The 16,943-nt window shown below is 36.8% G+C and overlaps 1 protein-coding gene across 1 annotated transcript; it reads right to left on the bottom strand.

The window, feature by feature from the left end:
* Positions 1-13,635: 13,635 nt before the first annotated feature.
* On the bottom strand, positions 13,636-15,652 carry LOC127120495 (galactomannan galactosyltransferase 1). Its single transcript, XM_051050942.1, has one exon. The coding sequence runs from the start codon at positions 15,358-15,360 to the stop codon at positions 14,008-14,010; it is 1,353 nt and encodes a 450-aa protein (XP_050906899.1). The 5' UTR covers positions 15,361-15,652; the 3' UTR covers positions 13,636-14,007.
* Between the last annotated feature and the right edge of the window lie 1,291 nt (positions 15,653-16,943).

Below are 16,943 nucleotides of genomic sequence, written 5' to 3'. Positions count from 1 at the left end.
AGCAATACAAGAGATGCTTGCGTCAAGACTAAGAAGCAAGTCAGAGGTTTTCTCGGCCGCTTGAATTATATTTCCAGATTCATTTCCCACATGACTGCCATATGTGCGCCTATATTCAAGCTTCTTCGGAAAGATCAGTCTTGTGATTGGACCGAAGACTGCCAGAAAGCTTTCAACAGTATTAAAGAATATTTGCTTGAACCTCCGATCTTGTCTCCACCTGTTGAAGGAAGACCGTTGATCATGTATTTGACTGTGCTAGAAGATAGTATGGGTTGTGTTCTTGGTCAGCAAGATGAGACTGGGAAGAAATAATTTGCAATTTATTACCTTAGTAAGAAATTCACCGACTGTGAGACTCAGTATTCGATGCTTGAAAAGACTTGTTGCGCATTGGCTTGGGCTGCTAAGCGTCTACGCCAATATATGTTGAATCATACCACTTGGTTAATATCCAAAATGGATCCAATCAAGTATATATTTGAGAAACCTGCTTTAACTGGGAGGATTGCCCGTTGGCAGATGTTGTTATCAGAGTATGATATTGAATACCGATCTCAGAAAGTAATCAAAGGTAGTATCTTGGCTGACTATTTGGCTCACCAACCAATTGAAGATTATCAGTCAGTACAATATGATTTCCCTAATGAAGATATTTTATACTTGAAAATGAAAGATTGTGATGAACCATTGCTAGAAGAAGGGCCAGAACCTAGTTCCCGTTGGGGCATGGTATTTGATGGAGCTGTTAATCAATATGGAAATGGCATTGGGGAAGTGATTATTACTCATCAAGGCACGCATCTACCATTTACAGCTAGATTGACTTTCAAGTGTACAAACAAAATGGCAGAATATGAAGCTTGCATTATGGGGCTTGAAGAGGCCATGAATCTCAGAATTAAGTATTTGGATGTCTTCGGTGATTTGGCTTTGGTTGTGAATCAAATCAAAGGAGAATGGGAGACGAATCAACCCGGTTTGATACCGTATAGAGATTATGCAAGGAGGATTTCAACTTTCTTTACAAAGGTTGAGTTTCATCATATTCCTCGAGATGAGAACCGGATGGCAGATGCTCTTGCAACGTTGGCATCAATGATCGTAGTAAAGTATTGGAATGATGTTCCCAATTTATTTGTGATGCGTCTTGATAGGCCAACTCATGTGTTTGCTGTTGAAGAGATTAAAGACGAGAATCCGTGGTATTACGACATCAAATGTTTCCTCCAAAGTCAGATTTACCCGCCTGGGGCATCTTTGAAAGATAAGAAGACTTTGAGAAGATTAGCCAGTAATTTCTACTTGAATGGTAATGTACTGTACAAGAGAGACTTCGACATGGTTTTGCTTAGATGCGTGGATAGACACGAAGAAGACTTATTGATGATTGAAGTGCACGAAGGTTCCTTTGGTACTCATTCCAATGGACATGCAATGGCAAAGAAGATGTTGCGAGCAGGTTACTATTGGCTGACAATGGAATCTAACTGTTGCAAGTTTGTGAAGAAATGCCACAAGTGTCAAATTTATGTTGATAAGGTTCATGTTCCTCCGACACTTTTAAATGTTATCTCTTCCCCATGACCTTTCTCAATGTGGGGAATTGATATGATTGGGATGATTGAGCCCAAAGCTTCGAATGGACATTGTTTCATTCTAGTGGCAATTGACTACTTCACAAAATGGGTTGAAGCGGCATCGTATGCAAATGTAACCAAACAAGTTGTTGTAAGGTTTATCAAGAATCAGATTATATGTCGTTATGGTGTGCCAAGGAAGATCATTACTGACAATGGATCGAACTTGAATAACAATATGGTGGAAGCTCTTTGCAAAGACTTCAAGATTGCACATCATAATTCTTCTCCCTACAGACCCAAGATGAATGGGGTTGTTGAAGCTGCAAATAAGAACATCAAGAAGATATCCAGAAGATGGTTGTCACATATAAAGATTGGTATGAGATGCTCTCATTTGCTTTGCATGGGTATCGTACATCTATCCGCACTTCAACAGGGGCAACCCCTTTCTCTCTCGTGTATGGTATGGAAGCAGTACTCCCCATAGAGGTTGAGATTCCTTCATTGCGAGTGCTTATGGAAGCCAAGTTGACTGAAGCTGAATGGTGTCAGACCAGGTTTGATCAGTTAAATTTGATAAAAGAGAAGAGATTGACTGCCATGTGTCATGGTCAGTTATATCAGCAGAGGATGAAGAAAGCTTTTGATAAGAAGGTCAAACCTCGAGTGTTCAGAGAAGGTGACCTTGTGCTCAAGAAGATTTTATCGTTCAAACCAGATTCCAGAGGAAAATGGACTCCCAATTATGAAGGCCCATATGTTGTTAAGAAAGCCTTTTCAGGCGGTGCATTGATTCTTACAACTACGGATGGTGAAGAGTTCACTCGTCATGTGAACACAGATGCAGTCAAGAAATACTTCGCCTAAAAAAATAAAAGAACAGCTCGCTAAGTTGAAAACCCGAAAGGGCGGCTTAGGCAAAAATGAGCGTCTTGGTGGATTGAAAACCCAAAAGGGCGATCCAGGCAAAAATTAGAGACATTAAAAACAGAAAGAATTTCCCAATAAGTTGAGTACCCCACCTTGCGGCAACTTATGCAAAAATTAGGGATTATGGCAAGTAACTGCATTCTGCTGATCTTCAGTGATTTTGAAGACTTGTTTGAGCATAAGGGTTGGCATTAGTTCATCATCCCAGCCGCGGTCAAAAGCATGGTGGATATCAAGATTTGATAGAAGGATTAAGGATCATTTGTATTCAATGTACCCCTTTTCCATGTAAATTACCATTTTCAACTTTGTAAAATCTATGGAGTCTTGTCATTTACAGACTACCATTCTATTAAATAAAGTTGAGCTTTTATCCAATTCTTTCTACTCTTATTTTACTTCAGCTAATAGTTTTAAATTTTATTATGATCATTTTGAAATTAATTTTTAAATCAAAATCAAGTTTTCTTTAAAATATAAAAGCAAGAATTTTTTCAAAGCAAGTAAAAGGAATATCAACAGCATTTCAGCAAAAAGCAAGTCCTTAAGTGTGAAGCATCTGAGGTTCCCCAAGCAGTTAACCCTTCGGGTATCCCTAGACGTTCGTATTGATTCAGTTCCTTGGCAGAGTGCTTGATCCCCAGTGGAACTTCTTTCTTTATCCCCAGCTGAATTGGTTGATTTAGGTACCCTGTGGCGCGTCCTTGTCCCAACAGAGTTTCTACCTTCTCCAGTAGAGTTTCGGCCTTCCCCAACGGAGTTCGTATTTCCTCAACAGGTGGATCTTTATTAGAGATGTTTGATACTTCCCCAGTAGATCGCTTTGGTGTCCCCACCAATCGCTATATCTTTGCTCCCAGTCAGAGTTTCCTCCTGGTTTCTGAGCAGCTTTTGTCGATATTTTCTCTGTAGGATTGTCTCCCATTTTTATGGTGTTGACCTAAAATTCCCCACAAATATGATATTGTTCTATACTCAGCAGATCTCCTCTCTCCCCAGCCAGAGTTGAGCCCTTGGGATGTTAATCTCTTTGTTCTCCAGCAGTTTGTCTCCATACTTTGTGGATTGACCGAGGATTGTACCGGTGGTTCAATTTCTTTGCGACACCTCTGTATTCCCTGTGATCGTTTTGTCAGCATAATCATCATATATACATATACATATACATTCATATAATTTCATGATTTTGCACATCCTGCATATTTGATTTGTTTGAGATTCTCATTCTCTGTTATGGCGGTACTTTATCCCCATACCAAATCTAGTGTCTGTCCTCCTTCAATTGTAGAGTTTCAGCCCCTTAAGCAGAAAGACTTTAACCTTTCTCTGTTTCCCCACTGAGTTTGTTTCCTCGTGGATGGTTGTTATTTCAGTTTCCTCTCCAGTAGATTTTCTGGATGAAATTACTCCCCTTGAGTTATGTCCTCATTGGGTTGAGTCGTGATTGATTGTTTCTTTCTAGCTCTTACCTAGATAGATCTTTGGTCCCCTAAGAGTCCATTACCCAGTAACTGGTAATATTCTTCTTAGTTTGCAGTTTGTTACTTTTTGCCCAATACCCGACAAAAGTACCATTTTTTCTCCTCAGTGGAGTCCCCTGAAAGTATATTCTTGATATGTTAATCCTAACCGATGACGAGTATCTTTCTTTCCCCCTCAGGAGTTTATCATTGATATGTTCACTCTAACCAGTGACGGATATTCTCTTCTTTGGTATTCTACCCAGTAAAAAGGTTGTTGTAATCCCTATTTTGTTTCTCAGAGAGTTAATCCTTGATATGTTCATCTTAGTCGATGACGGGTTTTCTTCTCCTTGTTGGTCTTCTACCCAGTAACCGATAGTTGTAAATCCTACTTTTTCCCATGCACAGGAGTTTATCCTTGATATGTTCACTCTAACCAGTGACAGATATTCTCTTCTTTGGTATTCTATTCAGTAACTGATAGATGTAATTCCTACTTTTGTTCCCCTTTTCAGAGTCTATCCTTGATATGTTCATCCTAACCGGTGATGGATTTTCTCTTTAATTGGTCTTCTACCCAGTAACCGGTAGTTGTAAATCCTGCTTTGTCCCCTCGCAGAGTTAATCCTTGATATGCTCATCCTAATCGATGACGAATTCTCTCTTCGACGGTTTTCTATCCAGATTTCGATAGATGTAATTCCACCCTTTTGGTCAGTTGGTATATCCTTGATATGTTCATCCTAACCGATAACGGGTATTCTCCTTGACATTTTCCAGGCAAGACTATCCTTGATATGTTCATCTTAACCGATGACGGATTTTCTTCCTTGTCGAGTTTATCCTTGATATGTTCATCCTAACCGATGACGGATACTCTCAGATTTGGTCTTCTACCCAGTAACTGGAAGTTGTAAACCCTATTTTCTGCAGTTTCCCCAGCAAGGTTATTCTTACCCAGTAACCGATAATGAATACTCCCTCCTGGCGTTTCCCAGCGAGTCGTCCTTGATATGTTCATCTTAACTGATGACGAATGTTCTCTCTGTCAGATCTTTATTATCTCTTTACCCAGTAACAGGTAGCAGATAATAAATTTCTGCTCCTCCTGTGTTGGAGTTTATTTCTCCCAAGTTGAGTTGAGTGCGTGTTTCCTTAGTGAAATCGCTTTCCCCTGCATGAGTCGATTACTTCAGTTTTATCCTGACTTATTCGTATCCCCTGTAGATGTTTTTGTTTCCCCGGCTGAGTTTTTCCATTTTTGTATGGAACCCCTCTAGTCCCCTAGTAGTTTTAAGTTGTAGCTTGGCCTACGCATAATTCCCTTTTCCCCCCAGAGTCTCTGTCTCCCCAGTGAGTTTCCTTACGGAATGCATTATACTCCTGTGGATTTTCGGTTTCTCTGATTTCTTTTTCTTTGTGGCAATATTTCCCCACAGAGTATTAAATTTTGCATTCATATCATTTGCATCATGAGGTCTCTTAGGGACCAAAATTTGTTTCTCTATGTTGTTATTTAAGCCCATTCTACTGAGTCGACATGAAGATTTTAACCTTCGCCTCCTCAGTTAGAATGTCCTTAAATAGGGGCAACTGTAATACCCCAATTTTGACCCTAAGATCCCTCATGCATTTCCATCATAAGCATAAGCATTGGGATCATATCTTCGCATCCTCCTTACCCCTCTTTCATTGGGTTTGTTTTGGGAGAGATCACCAAGCACTTTGTGATTATATCATACTTTTACATTATCATTTTACTAACCAAAATACCAAAAATATGTCTTTGCATTTGTCTAACTCTTTTGTAGGTAGGGCATGATCTCATTGATTCATCAAGATCACATCTAGGGTTTGAGACCCTCATGAACAAAGAACACAACTAAGAATTAATTCAAGAATGGTTATTAGCATCATATATGAGTCCCAATGTTCTCTACATGTTATATTGATCAAGTTTTCTTCAAGAGTTTGAAGGTGATTTTCCTTGGAAGCCCTAGTTTGACTGGGTATCTTGAGTAACTTCTCCAACAAGCTATCTCACCAATTGATAAAATTTCTCAAGGGACACTTCAAAATTCATCATCTTATTCATATATGATCTACCATGAGTCAAGAAAGTCAAGAGAATTGGAAGTTAGCAAGTTGGTTGATGGTGGTTGGCCAGATGAATTCATTTGATCAAAACTGGGTCTCCCTAGACCCTATCTCCTACAATTTTCACCATATGAAAATTATTCCAAGAGCAACCTTACTCTAAATGACATTCCAAACAACTTTCATGTTGAGACCTAGAGCTAGTTGTTCTTGGAAAATCATTTTCTATGTTGAAACATTATAGGTTATTTTGTCTAAACCTTAATTTGAAAGTCAACTTCTCAAGGCCATAACTTGCTCAACTTTTATGAGATGAAAGATTTCCAAGTTGCACAATCAAATTCAAGATGTATACTTTAACTTTTATGTTTGTAGTGAGATATAATTCAACTTTTATGAGCATGTGATATGAGGTTACATTATAGGTCACTTTTAACCTATACCATTTATCAAGTGATTTTTCCAAACTTCAAAAATGCATAACTCTATCATTTCAAATCCAAATGACATGAAATTGGTGACCATTTTGAAGGTATTTGAGAGAGATACAACTTTGATGAAGACACCTTTCTCATTTGAAGCTCCTATGAAAAGTTAAGCAAGGTGGAATATTGAGACATATGGCTTGACACTTAGAAATGTTTTGATGTGTCAAATTTTTCCAAACTTACACCTCAAATTTCTCCAAGTTCCAAGCTCCAAATGAAAAAGTGTTCAACATCAAACTTGTTCCTCTTGATCTCACCTTTCCAAAGAGCTCAAATTTATGCATTTTGGATGAGAAATGCGTAGGCTGCGCATGGCTTAAACAGTCTGATATCATTTGGCATGGATCAATCTTCAAGTATCAATGAACATTTGCCTTGCAATCCAAGCTTGCTTCAGCACATCTGATCTTCATTTTGGACCTTCAAACCATCATTTCATGGGCCTATGCGCGTCCATGCAGCATTGAATCATCATTTGCCAATTTTGGAAAGTGAAAGTGAGTGTGCAAATATCACATGATTCATCTATAAATAGAGCTTTAATTGCTCAGAAATGACAACACCATTGCGCCAGCTTTGATCCCCCATTGAAAACCCTTCACTCTCATAGGATAAACCTAATAAATTCATTTGAATTTGAGCTTGAATCTCCACTATTTTGAAATTCGATTCTCCAGGAATCCATTGCTTCTAAACCTTTCCATTCTCTTCCTGCAAGCAATTGAAGTGAGTCCAAGCATAAGTCAGATGAAGATCCATCAAGTTCAGATCTCCATTGAAGGTAATTTGCAGAAATTTTAAATTATTTGATTCTATTAAATTCTTGCTCAATTCCATTGATTCTTTGGTTGTCTGAAGTCCTACCAATGTGGGCAAGAAGATTGAGTTGCTTTGAGGTCAAATCGAAGCAACTATGTTCATGTACCTCAGATTTCAATTCCACATCTCTCTTAGTATATTTGGAATTGGAGTAATTGGAGGTCAGATTCGAGCTCAGTGTCATTTTTTCTTCAAGATCATGTCCTTGTTTCTTTTTTTGGTGATGGTTCATCTTGACCAGTCTGGTGAGTGCCACCGGAGAAGATGACCGGAGCTTTGGCTCCGGCGATGAGTTGTCTTGCATCTGAACCATAGGATCCATGTATCACGTTCTAATCCTGAGCGTTGCTTTGAATTACCATCTGTGCCACGCGGTTGACTCATGTACATGTGGAGCGCGCGTTTTGGATCATCAGATCTGCCACCTCAATTAATGAGGGAGATCTGATGGTCTACGTAATTTAGAATTTTTAAAATTTTATTTTTATTGCATTGTCTTCAATAATTCATATTAAATTTAATATTGATCCAAAAAATATGGGACTTTCATAAAAAAAAAATTAAATATTTTTCTCTTTCATATTCTGAATTAAAATTATTTTTTGGATCATTATTAATATTTTTCATGAATTAATTGATTTTGAATTTGTTTTTAATTGTTTAAAAATATTTTTAAATGTCAAAAAATTATGAAATTTTTTCTCCAAGGTCCTTTGACCTTGTTTGACCTATGATAAATCTCATGGCCATTTCTTTGGTGTTTTGATGAGATTTTAGGAATTGGACAAAACATATTTGAATTAAATGCACTATTTTATTATTTTTAATTGAATAAATGCCATTTAAATTTTGTTGACCATTTGTATTGACTTAATTGAGTTTGCTTGTTTGTTGTTGGGCTTTGATCAATGTTGATTTGACTTTGTCAAGTTAATATCATTGGATTTAGGGGATTGATGGAATGTACATTCCATCTCCCAAAATGAATGAATGATATTAATTTGGTAAAAGTCTTCCTTTGACCAATTTGTGATCTCATTCATCCCCTCCCCTCTTCATCTAATTCCCCTTCTTCATCCATTCATTTCCATTTTGACCTTTGACATCTCAAAGTCCTAATGCTAGTTGATTGAAAAATTGACATGAGTATGGATGAGATTAGACCACACCTTTTGCATATTTTTTGTGTGTGGTATGTTTCATGAGCATAGTTCATAATACTATGTATCCAACATGCATTAACACCAAAAGTCTATTGCCCGGCCTCAAATAGTTGTGACTTCTACATAAGTCATATTACGATTGCTTAACATAGCGCTAAATTTGTGATACAAAAGGCATAAGCATTCTAGTTAGTGAGATTGTAAGTCTCCCCTCTTTCATGGTATTGTATGGAAACTTGACCTTCTTTCCTTCCTTTGGAAGATGTTTTGGTTCAAGGATCCATGCTTGTGATAAGTGGGTTGAGTGTTCTCCAAAGAATATCTTGAAAGCAAAAGCAAAACAAAACTAACTTCTAACTTACTAACCATTAACTTTTAATTTCAAGCTTTTACTTTAATGCAATTTACTTTTAGCACTTTATATCATTTGTCATTATACATATCATCCTAATTGTTTATGTTAATGTAATTTTCACTTTGTCCACTTGGACCATATTGTGTGATATACTTTGTTGGTGTTATGTTATTTGTTTGTGTGGTCTTTGACCATTAATGTACATAATAAAAACAAAAACCCTAAAAAACTTTTGAGTGGACTGTTGGTTTGATCTTGAGCAAAAGGACTTAGAATCTAGGCAACCTCCCTAAGCTAATGGGATTGGTCAATGCCAATTTGTTGAAGAATCAAGTGCTTGCAAATTTGAATTTCATCTGATACATCTTTGAAGATCTCTCTAAGATTCATCTGCAACATGATCATTGTGAAGCTGTTATTTTGAACCCGTGACTTGTGGAATTCATCTATTACATGAGCTATTTTTGAAAAAGATCAATGAAGTGGATAAGCTTGGATGAGGCCATCTTTATTTGATGCCTTGCTCTTCAAGATAATATAATTGTGCATTTGTGTGTTGCTTAATTCTAAAAGTCCAAGGGAATTTTGGGTTTCTATTGACATACTTGTCTATTGGATTGCTACCTATTTGGTCAGATCTTTTCAACTCTAAACTTTTAAATTTTTGTGCATAGGATAGTCTCTTCATCTTCTCTCTATTTCTTTAATTTCAAAATCTCTCCCTCCATTTTTCAAAATCTTCTTTGTGTGAATTATTTTTGTTCTAAAATTTTGACCATTTTTGCAAAAAAGATAGAAACTTTGGCCTTATGCCATTGCATTTTCAAACTTATCTTCTTAAATCAAACTTGTAAATAAACTTAACTATACTTGATTTAAACTTTCAAAAAGCCAAAAAGAACTAACTCATTCAAATCATTTTAGGCCTTTATGCCTTACAAACTTAAATTTTGTTTAAATCAACCCACTCATTTTGAAATTTGTAGCACGAACTACGAGGTTTTGATCCCTCATTCTTATGTTGGTACGTAGGCACAAGACCGAAGGTCTTGTCAAACACAAAAATATAATTAATGAATTCTTTTCTCATCCCCCCATTCTATTTGTTTGTAAACATCACTTTATACAAAATACATATGCACATAAAAAGGGCTCCCTAGGAGTACCTAAGACACTTTGGATGCTAACACCTTCCCTCTGTAAAACCAACCCCCTTACCTGTGATCTCTGACTTTTATTAGTTTTTATTTGAAAACTTCTTACTATTTGGATTTTGTTCGTACTTTTTCCCTTTTCCCTTGGAAACAATAAAAGCATGGTGGTGACTCTTGTTAATTGATCTCTAGCTTATCAATAGCTTGATGATCATGAATTTCCCGCTACACATATGCCCAGCTGGAAGCAGCTTTATGTTGTACGAATAAATCGTATAACCACTCCAACTTATAATACGAACCCCTGCAGCTACGAACATGTGATTGTGTCTCACCCTATGACATTCCTAAGTAGTCAACAGCAAGTTCAACAGCTACCTCTTCCGTGACATCCTGAGGACTCCAGAAGATACCCCTGATGGGCAAGTGAAGCAGACATGAGACATCATCCAAAGTAATGCTCATTTCACCAAACGGCATGTGAAATGAAGATGTCTCTAGATGCCATCTTTCCACAAATGCAGAGACAAGATTTGTGTCTATCTTGTTCAGACTACTTCTCTGAAGTGAAGATAAACCAGATCTAGATACCCAACTCTCCACCTATTGTGGAAGAGCCAGTGGAACCCTAGATGTCAGCTTCAGTCCATGTCCAGCAACCTTTAACTCTTTCTTTGGACCTCTTTCCTTAAAACAATTAAAACACATATTAGAAAACACAATATAAAATATTAAACTATTATTCATTTCCAAATATATCTCGTTTATTTACCTCACCAAACCATAAATGGCGAGCAACATGATGCTCGTACTTCACCAAAAGAGATGTATCGTACGGCCCTCCTGGATATCCAGTCGGCTCTACTGCAGATGAAGATGCGTCCCGGCCTAAAGTGCGGTCTAGAATCCTACCATCTGCACCTCATCTTCGAACCACTACAAAAAAGTATTATAACAAAATTATTAAAAATTAAAAAAATTAAAAATTAAAAAAAAAACGCACCGGAACACTTCAAAGAAGAGTTCCGGTGTGGAAAAAAACAAGGTTGTAAACCGAAACACTTCTTAAAAAAGTTCTGGTTTAGTTCATCCAAATCGGAAGTCTTTAAGAAAGAGTTTCGATATACAGCCAACCAAACCGGAAGACTTTCTAAAAGACTTCCGGTTCAATGCCCCCGAAATGCAGCGAACCAGAAGACTTTAGATAAGTGTTCTGGTATACAATATGTGAACCGGAAGACTTACTCTTAGTGTTCTGGTTTACAATGCCAAAAAATCCAAAAATGTGTGTTTCGGAAGTCTTCAATCGCAAATGGAAAAAACTTCTATTTCTGAAAAATATACCCTATTTATATGAGGGTATTTTGGTCAAAAAAATTATTTGTAAAAGTGTGGGTATAATTATAGGAATACGAGGTAAAGTTTTCCTTTTTACTTACCATTTATTTATACCCATAGCATTCTGGGCCCAATCTAATTTCACTAAATTCATACCCTTCCTCTTAGTTTTAATTTAATTCTTTATTAATTATATTTTAGACTAATAGACTAATTTAATTAATTTGATAAAATTAGTTCAGGCTTAATTTAGTTAATTGATAGTTAGGTAATTCGATTAATTTAATTAATTTAGTGTGCATAATTTTAGTACCGATTAACTCACCTTTATAAATAATTTGACTCATTCTTGTAAATAGACACCTTATACAAATTTCAATTAATAATCTTTGTATATATTTTGCGATACGCTTATGAATAAATCGATCTTACATAAATGAAAAGTTGTCATCAACCTTCATCAAAATCAAATCAATTGCCAATGCAAAAACTTTTAAATCAAAATCGAATCAACACTTGATCCAACGTCAAGATTTTTCTACGCGTAAAATTCTTTTTCTTAATAAAATCGAAAGACAATGTGAGAATCAGTGCACACCTTTTGAATACTTTGGTCTTTCGTCTTAAGATACTCTAATCGAACAAGGACAACAAATGACAATAGGAATTACATACTTTTGAATATCTTGGGTAAACGAGCGTTAAGACACATCTATGCTCAAATATTAACTAAAAGTCCGCAAAGATTAATTTTCATAAACCTGGATAACAAGTGATAATTTGAAGCACACCCTTTTAAAATGTCTTCGGTAAACAAGCGCAAGGAGCACACATATGCTCAAATGTTTACTAAAATTCCCCATAAAATCAACTTAAATGATAGAACTTCTTTTTCGCCCGTGTGCGACTTGAAAGTCTTTTTCACAAACGAGTATGTTATATCCATTTCGACACAAAACAAACAAAGACTTCAACCTCCAAGAGCGAGCAGCAAGTAAAGGTTTAACCGCTTAAATGCGATCTAAGCATCACTCTATAAAAGTAACCAACCAACCTGTGGTTTTCTCCATGAACTACGAAGCTCTGATTTTCTCATTGCACCATGAGAATAGATAGGCACATGATTCTGAAATCTTGGCGAGCACAATAATAAAAATATAGGTTTAGTCCATTTCATTTCTCTTTTCTCGATAAGCAGATGATCACAAACGACATCACGCTAACATTCAATCACAAAACTAACTAAATTAGTCTAGTTGAGTGCAACAGATGTGAGAAGTGTTAATACATTCCCCTTGCATAATCGACTCTCGAACCCAATTTAGTTGTGATGGCCATTTCCCTTAGCTTTAACGGGTTTTATCCAATATTTTCCCTTCTCGTTCCTTTGGAACAAACAAAGATTGGTGACGACTCTGTTCAAATCATTTTATTGTGAGCGTGCGAACACTTCGCGTAGGAACGCGTTTCTCGTGCCGCGACAATTGCATCGCAAATTTTTTTCAAGTTTTCTTTAATATCAAATTTGTTTCAAACTCATAATTTTTTTACAATCTATCTTGGGAGTTTTTCGAATTTAATTCCTTAAGTGAAATAAAACTTATCTTTATTTACCAAATTTCACGGTAAACAATAGTTTAAAGAAAATAACATACTCGTTATTAGTTATGAGTAAATTGCAAAGAATTGTTGGATGCATTTGCAATTGAGATCTTTGTTATCGTTATGTGAAAAACTCTCACACATTAGAAAGATTCTGAATAGAATACTTTTTTTGCATAGTGGTCGATCGGAATCGATATGACCAATCCAATATTGTTTCTTATTTATTTTTTTAATCACCATCGACTTACTTATTTTAGAGAATGGTGTGTTTTTGGCATATAGGAAAATTTTAATTAAAAATTATATATTTTGTTTTATCTCGTTTGAGTGTTGGAAATCAACGTATTCGACAAGGGATTAGCCCAAAACCAAATCCAACTGAAATGAGTAATATGCAGAATTAGTTCACACGCCGTGTAATACTTTAGCTTCAAATAGAATTCACTTAGTTGCTAAAACTGATTCCTAAAAATATAGACAATACACTTTATTTATATATAGTCAAAATTGCTTTTAGACCGTTTCACCATTCTTCTATTAATTTGACCGTGGAAATAGAAATGCAACAATCTAAATGCTCCTTTTGACACAATGCGCAAACCGCAAATCAATCAAATCATGCACATAGTGTAGAATATAATAGTCCAAAAACAAATCAGAAGCATGTAAAAAGATTAAGAACATTTTCTTTTAACAAAAGACAACAAATGGGACATGATTACCAACAAAAAGAAACAAAACAACCAACCAACAACATTATACTTCTATCTAGCAATTCGAGAAGAATAAAACTATCCAATTCTATAATCTAATCATTTTATACCAAAACCCCACCTCTAATATGCCAAAACAGTTCCCTTAAAATATCACACAAAGCATAATAAAATATTTCATACAGAATCTGAGTAGACATAGGTCACCAACAACAATTGGATTCTATTAATCATCATTAAAATATTACCTGGAAGTGTCAGATTCAAAGACAGAATTATACTCATATTCATATTCATTTTCATTGCTTGGGTTTTGGTTTTGGTTTTGGATAATCAAAAGGTAAAGAAGAAACCCCATTATCCTCTAGATCCGGATGCACGAAACCATATCTACGCATAACCTGATTATCAGCGAAATTGAGCGCACTGCGCATCCCGTTCCAACAAGCCTCCGCCGTGTACATTTCATTATACTTCCCACTACACGGTTGACAGCCCGTAAAATGCGTAACAAACGGTTTCCTCCAACTACCTTTCCCGTAACCCGCCTCTTTCAAAAACTCTTCTCTAACAACACCGTAACCTTCACTCACCTTTTCCGCGTGACGCCTCCTTAACCTACGCACCCCTTTCTCAATCTCGTTATATTTCCTACTAATATTCTCGAATGTTCCAACGATTTCTTCCCAGTAACCCTCGAAATAATATTCACCTTCCAAATAAATCCTGTCCGCCCATTTCTCTTTCTCGATCGCGATCAAGTAAGCCAGCCCCGTCTGATCGTCTGACTCCGGGAAGAATTTGTCTTTGAAAATTGACCGGAGAGTTTTACCCCACTTTTCATATTCCGGGCTTTGCGGGCCCATTCCGGCCCATGCATCCATTAAATCCAACGACCACTGACAGTTTCTGATTAAGAACACGCCGGCGTTTAAGCCCGTCCAGCTACGTTTCTCGTGGATTAAATGTGGCCAACCGTGAACAACGAGGTTGTGATTCTTGTAACGTTGTAAAGGAAGCTTGAACTCCATGTCGGTGAATAACGCGTCTGAGTCAACCCACCAGATCCACTCGGCTTCTGGGTGGGCCATCATTGCGGCTTTAACGACAGGATATTTAGCCCAGTAAGCAAACATTTTAGGATGTAAAAGAGCGTTGTTGTAGAAAATGTCGTAGCCGTGAATACGACAATAATCTACTTTGTTTTTGAAGAATCTTAATAACATATGGTCGCCGATTGGGTTTTTACACGGCGAGGGTTGTGATCCGGTGAGCATTAAAACCCTTTCTTTATCTGAGAAAGAAGGGTGAAGCTTTAGCCATTCGTCGCGTTTCTCGTCCCAGTTCCGGACATTGTCGTCCATGTTGTACCCCATTTCGGGATCGTCGTAGAATGTTTGGTCCGGCGGGTCGAAGAGTAAGTCGGGAGTGGAATATGAAACGGCGTTGTTTTGTTGAGATTTTAAAGTAGGGTTTTCGTTTGGGATGGGGATTGTTAAAGTGGAGAAACCCCAAACGAGTAAAAGAGCTGAGAGTGCTCCTCCGAGGAAGAGGAAACCGTCGGAGAACCATGGAGAGGAAGATTTGTTTTTGAGAGTGGGTTTGGCCATTATGGAAGAATAATGAGAGTGAGAGAGTTCTGTTGTGACCATATTTAGGTTTCGTGGAAACGGTGGCGGTGGTTGAGTGAGGTTGGTTTGTGGAGGTGTGAGTAACAAGGGTGAAGTTTGATGAGAGATTGATTGTGGTAACTTGAGGAAAACAAAAGGGTGAGTGAGGAAGTGAAGTTCGAGAGATTGTTTTGTCGTTTTATTTAAAGAGGCGATGCGTATCGTCTAAAGCATGAGTCAAATTGTGAATTTAAGTATTGGAATGGAAGTTACTGGTAATAAAGGGTCAAGGAAGCTTCTTTTTTATTTATATAGAAAATCAAGGAAATGTTTATCCTTAATTAATTAAAAAGAATTAGTTTAAATAATAGAGTCAAAAAAATTGATTTTGTAACTACTATTAGTATCTGGCTCTGTTTTATTGGATTGTTGAGATTTGAGAGTGATGGAAGAAGAAGAAAAAGGAGTATATGACCGAGTGAAGAGGCAACTTTGAAATTAGTTATCTTGCCAATTTGATTTGATTAGCGTGCTATCTTGATCACGTCGTGATTCAAGCTGCGGCTAACTTCCAAAGATTGTCGGTGTATACAAATCCCAACTTCACTTTTCTCCAAATGCATAGACTCACAAGTCCTTTAATAACATGTTAAGATATCAAAAGATACAAAATTTTGTGATGGAAACAAAGTGTTCAATTTTTTCAGAGTATTGATTTATGTCTTACATTAGTTTGACTGACTCATTTACACTATTAATTCATTTATTTATAATATTACATATTCTTTCTATTTCGGATACAATTTGCAAAAATCTACCACACAAAACTTAGAACAAATTTCGACTTAACAAGGAGCATTTCAACAAAATCTTCAAATTTGAAGGATTTTGATTATGAGATTCCTGAGGGAGGTACTGTTTAACCTGCCAAAGCTTCCCTATCGCCCATCATGGGAAACGTCAGGCAAGGCATTTCTGGGGCAGAGAAAAATCATGATCAATAACTAACACATATCCTCCTTGAAAATAAGGATTCAATGATCCATCATTAACTAGATGGACGATGAACTTTTCCTACGAAACCATAGACCCAAAACCTCTATAAACACCTCTCATCAATAGGAGAAAGACATATCCTAACTCATACACTTATACCTTTTCATCTAACACATCCACAGAGTCTCTCACCCTACGTGAGCAGATGCTCTAAACTACCACAAAACACCATCGTGCAAGGCTTTTCGCTATCATGGGCAAGCTTTAACCTCCAATATTTGTTATACACCTACTAAGGCCTCTTAGCATCATCGCGTTTGTAGAGGTGATACACACATATAAACTTTTTGACCAGTAAAATGGCGTCTTCCATGCCGCGAAAAATACCCGAGCGTATCGCACGCTTGAAATACAACAGAGTCGCCACTGGATTTTATTTATTCTAGAAGAAAGATAAAATATCAATAAACACAAAAGGAATAGAAAAAGGGTAAGGAAGTCGGTTATGAAAGGGGAATGTATTTGTATCCCTCACATCTGTTGTACTCAACCAGAACCATTTTGATTGTTCTTTGTGTGGATGAGTGTTATTATATAAAGGTTACTTGCAATTGGTTTTAAGTAAAGGG

The sequence above is a fragment of the Lathyrus oleraceus genome, chromosome 2 (assembly GCF_024323335.1).
Source record: "Lathyrus oleraceus cultivar Zhongwan6 chromosome 2, CAAS_Psat_ZW6_1.0, whole genome shotgun sequence".
In the NCBI taxonomy this organism is placed as follows: Eukaryota; Viridiplantae; Streptophyta; class Magnoliopsida; order Fabales; family Fabaceae; genus Lathyrus; species Lathyrus oleraceus.
Note: the sequence above shows the minus strand (reverse complement) of the source record. Positions and strands in the feature narration are given on the sequence as shown.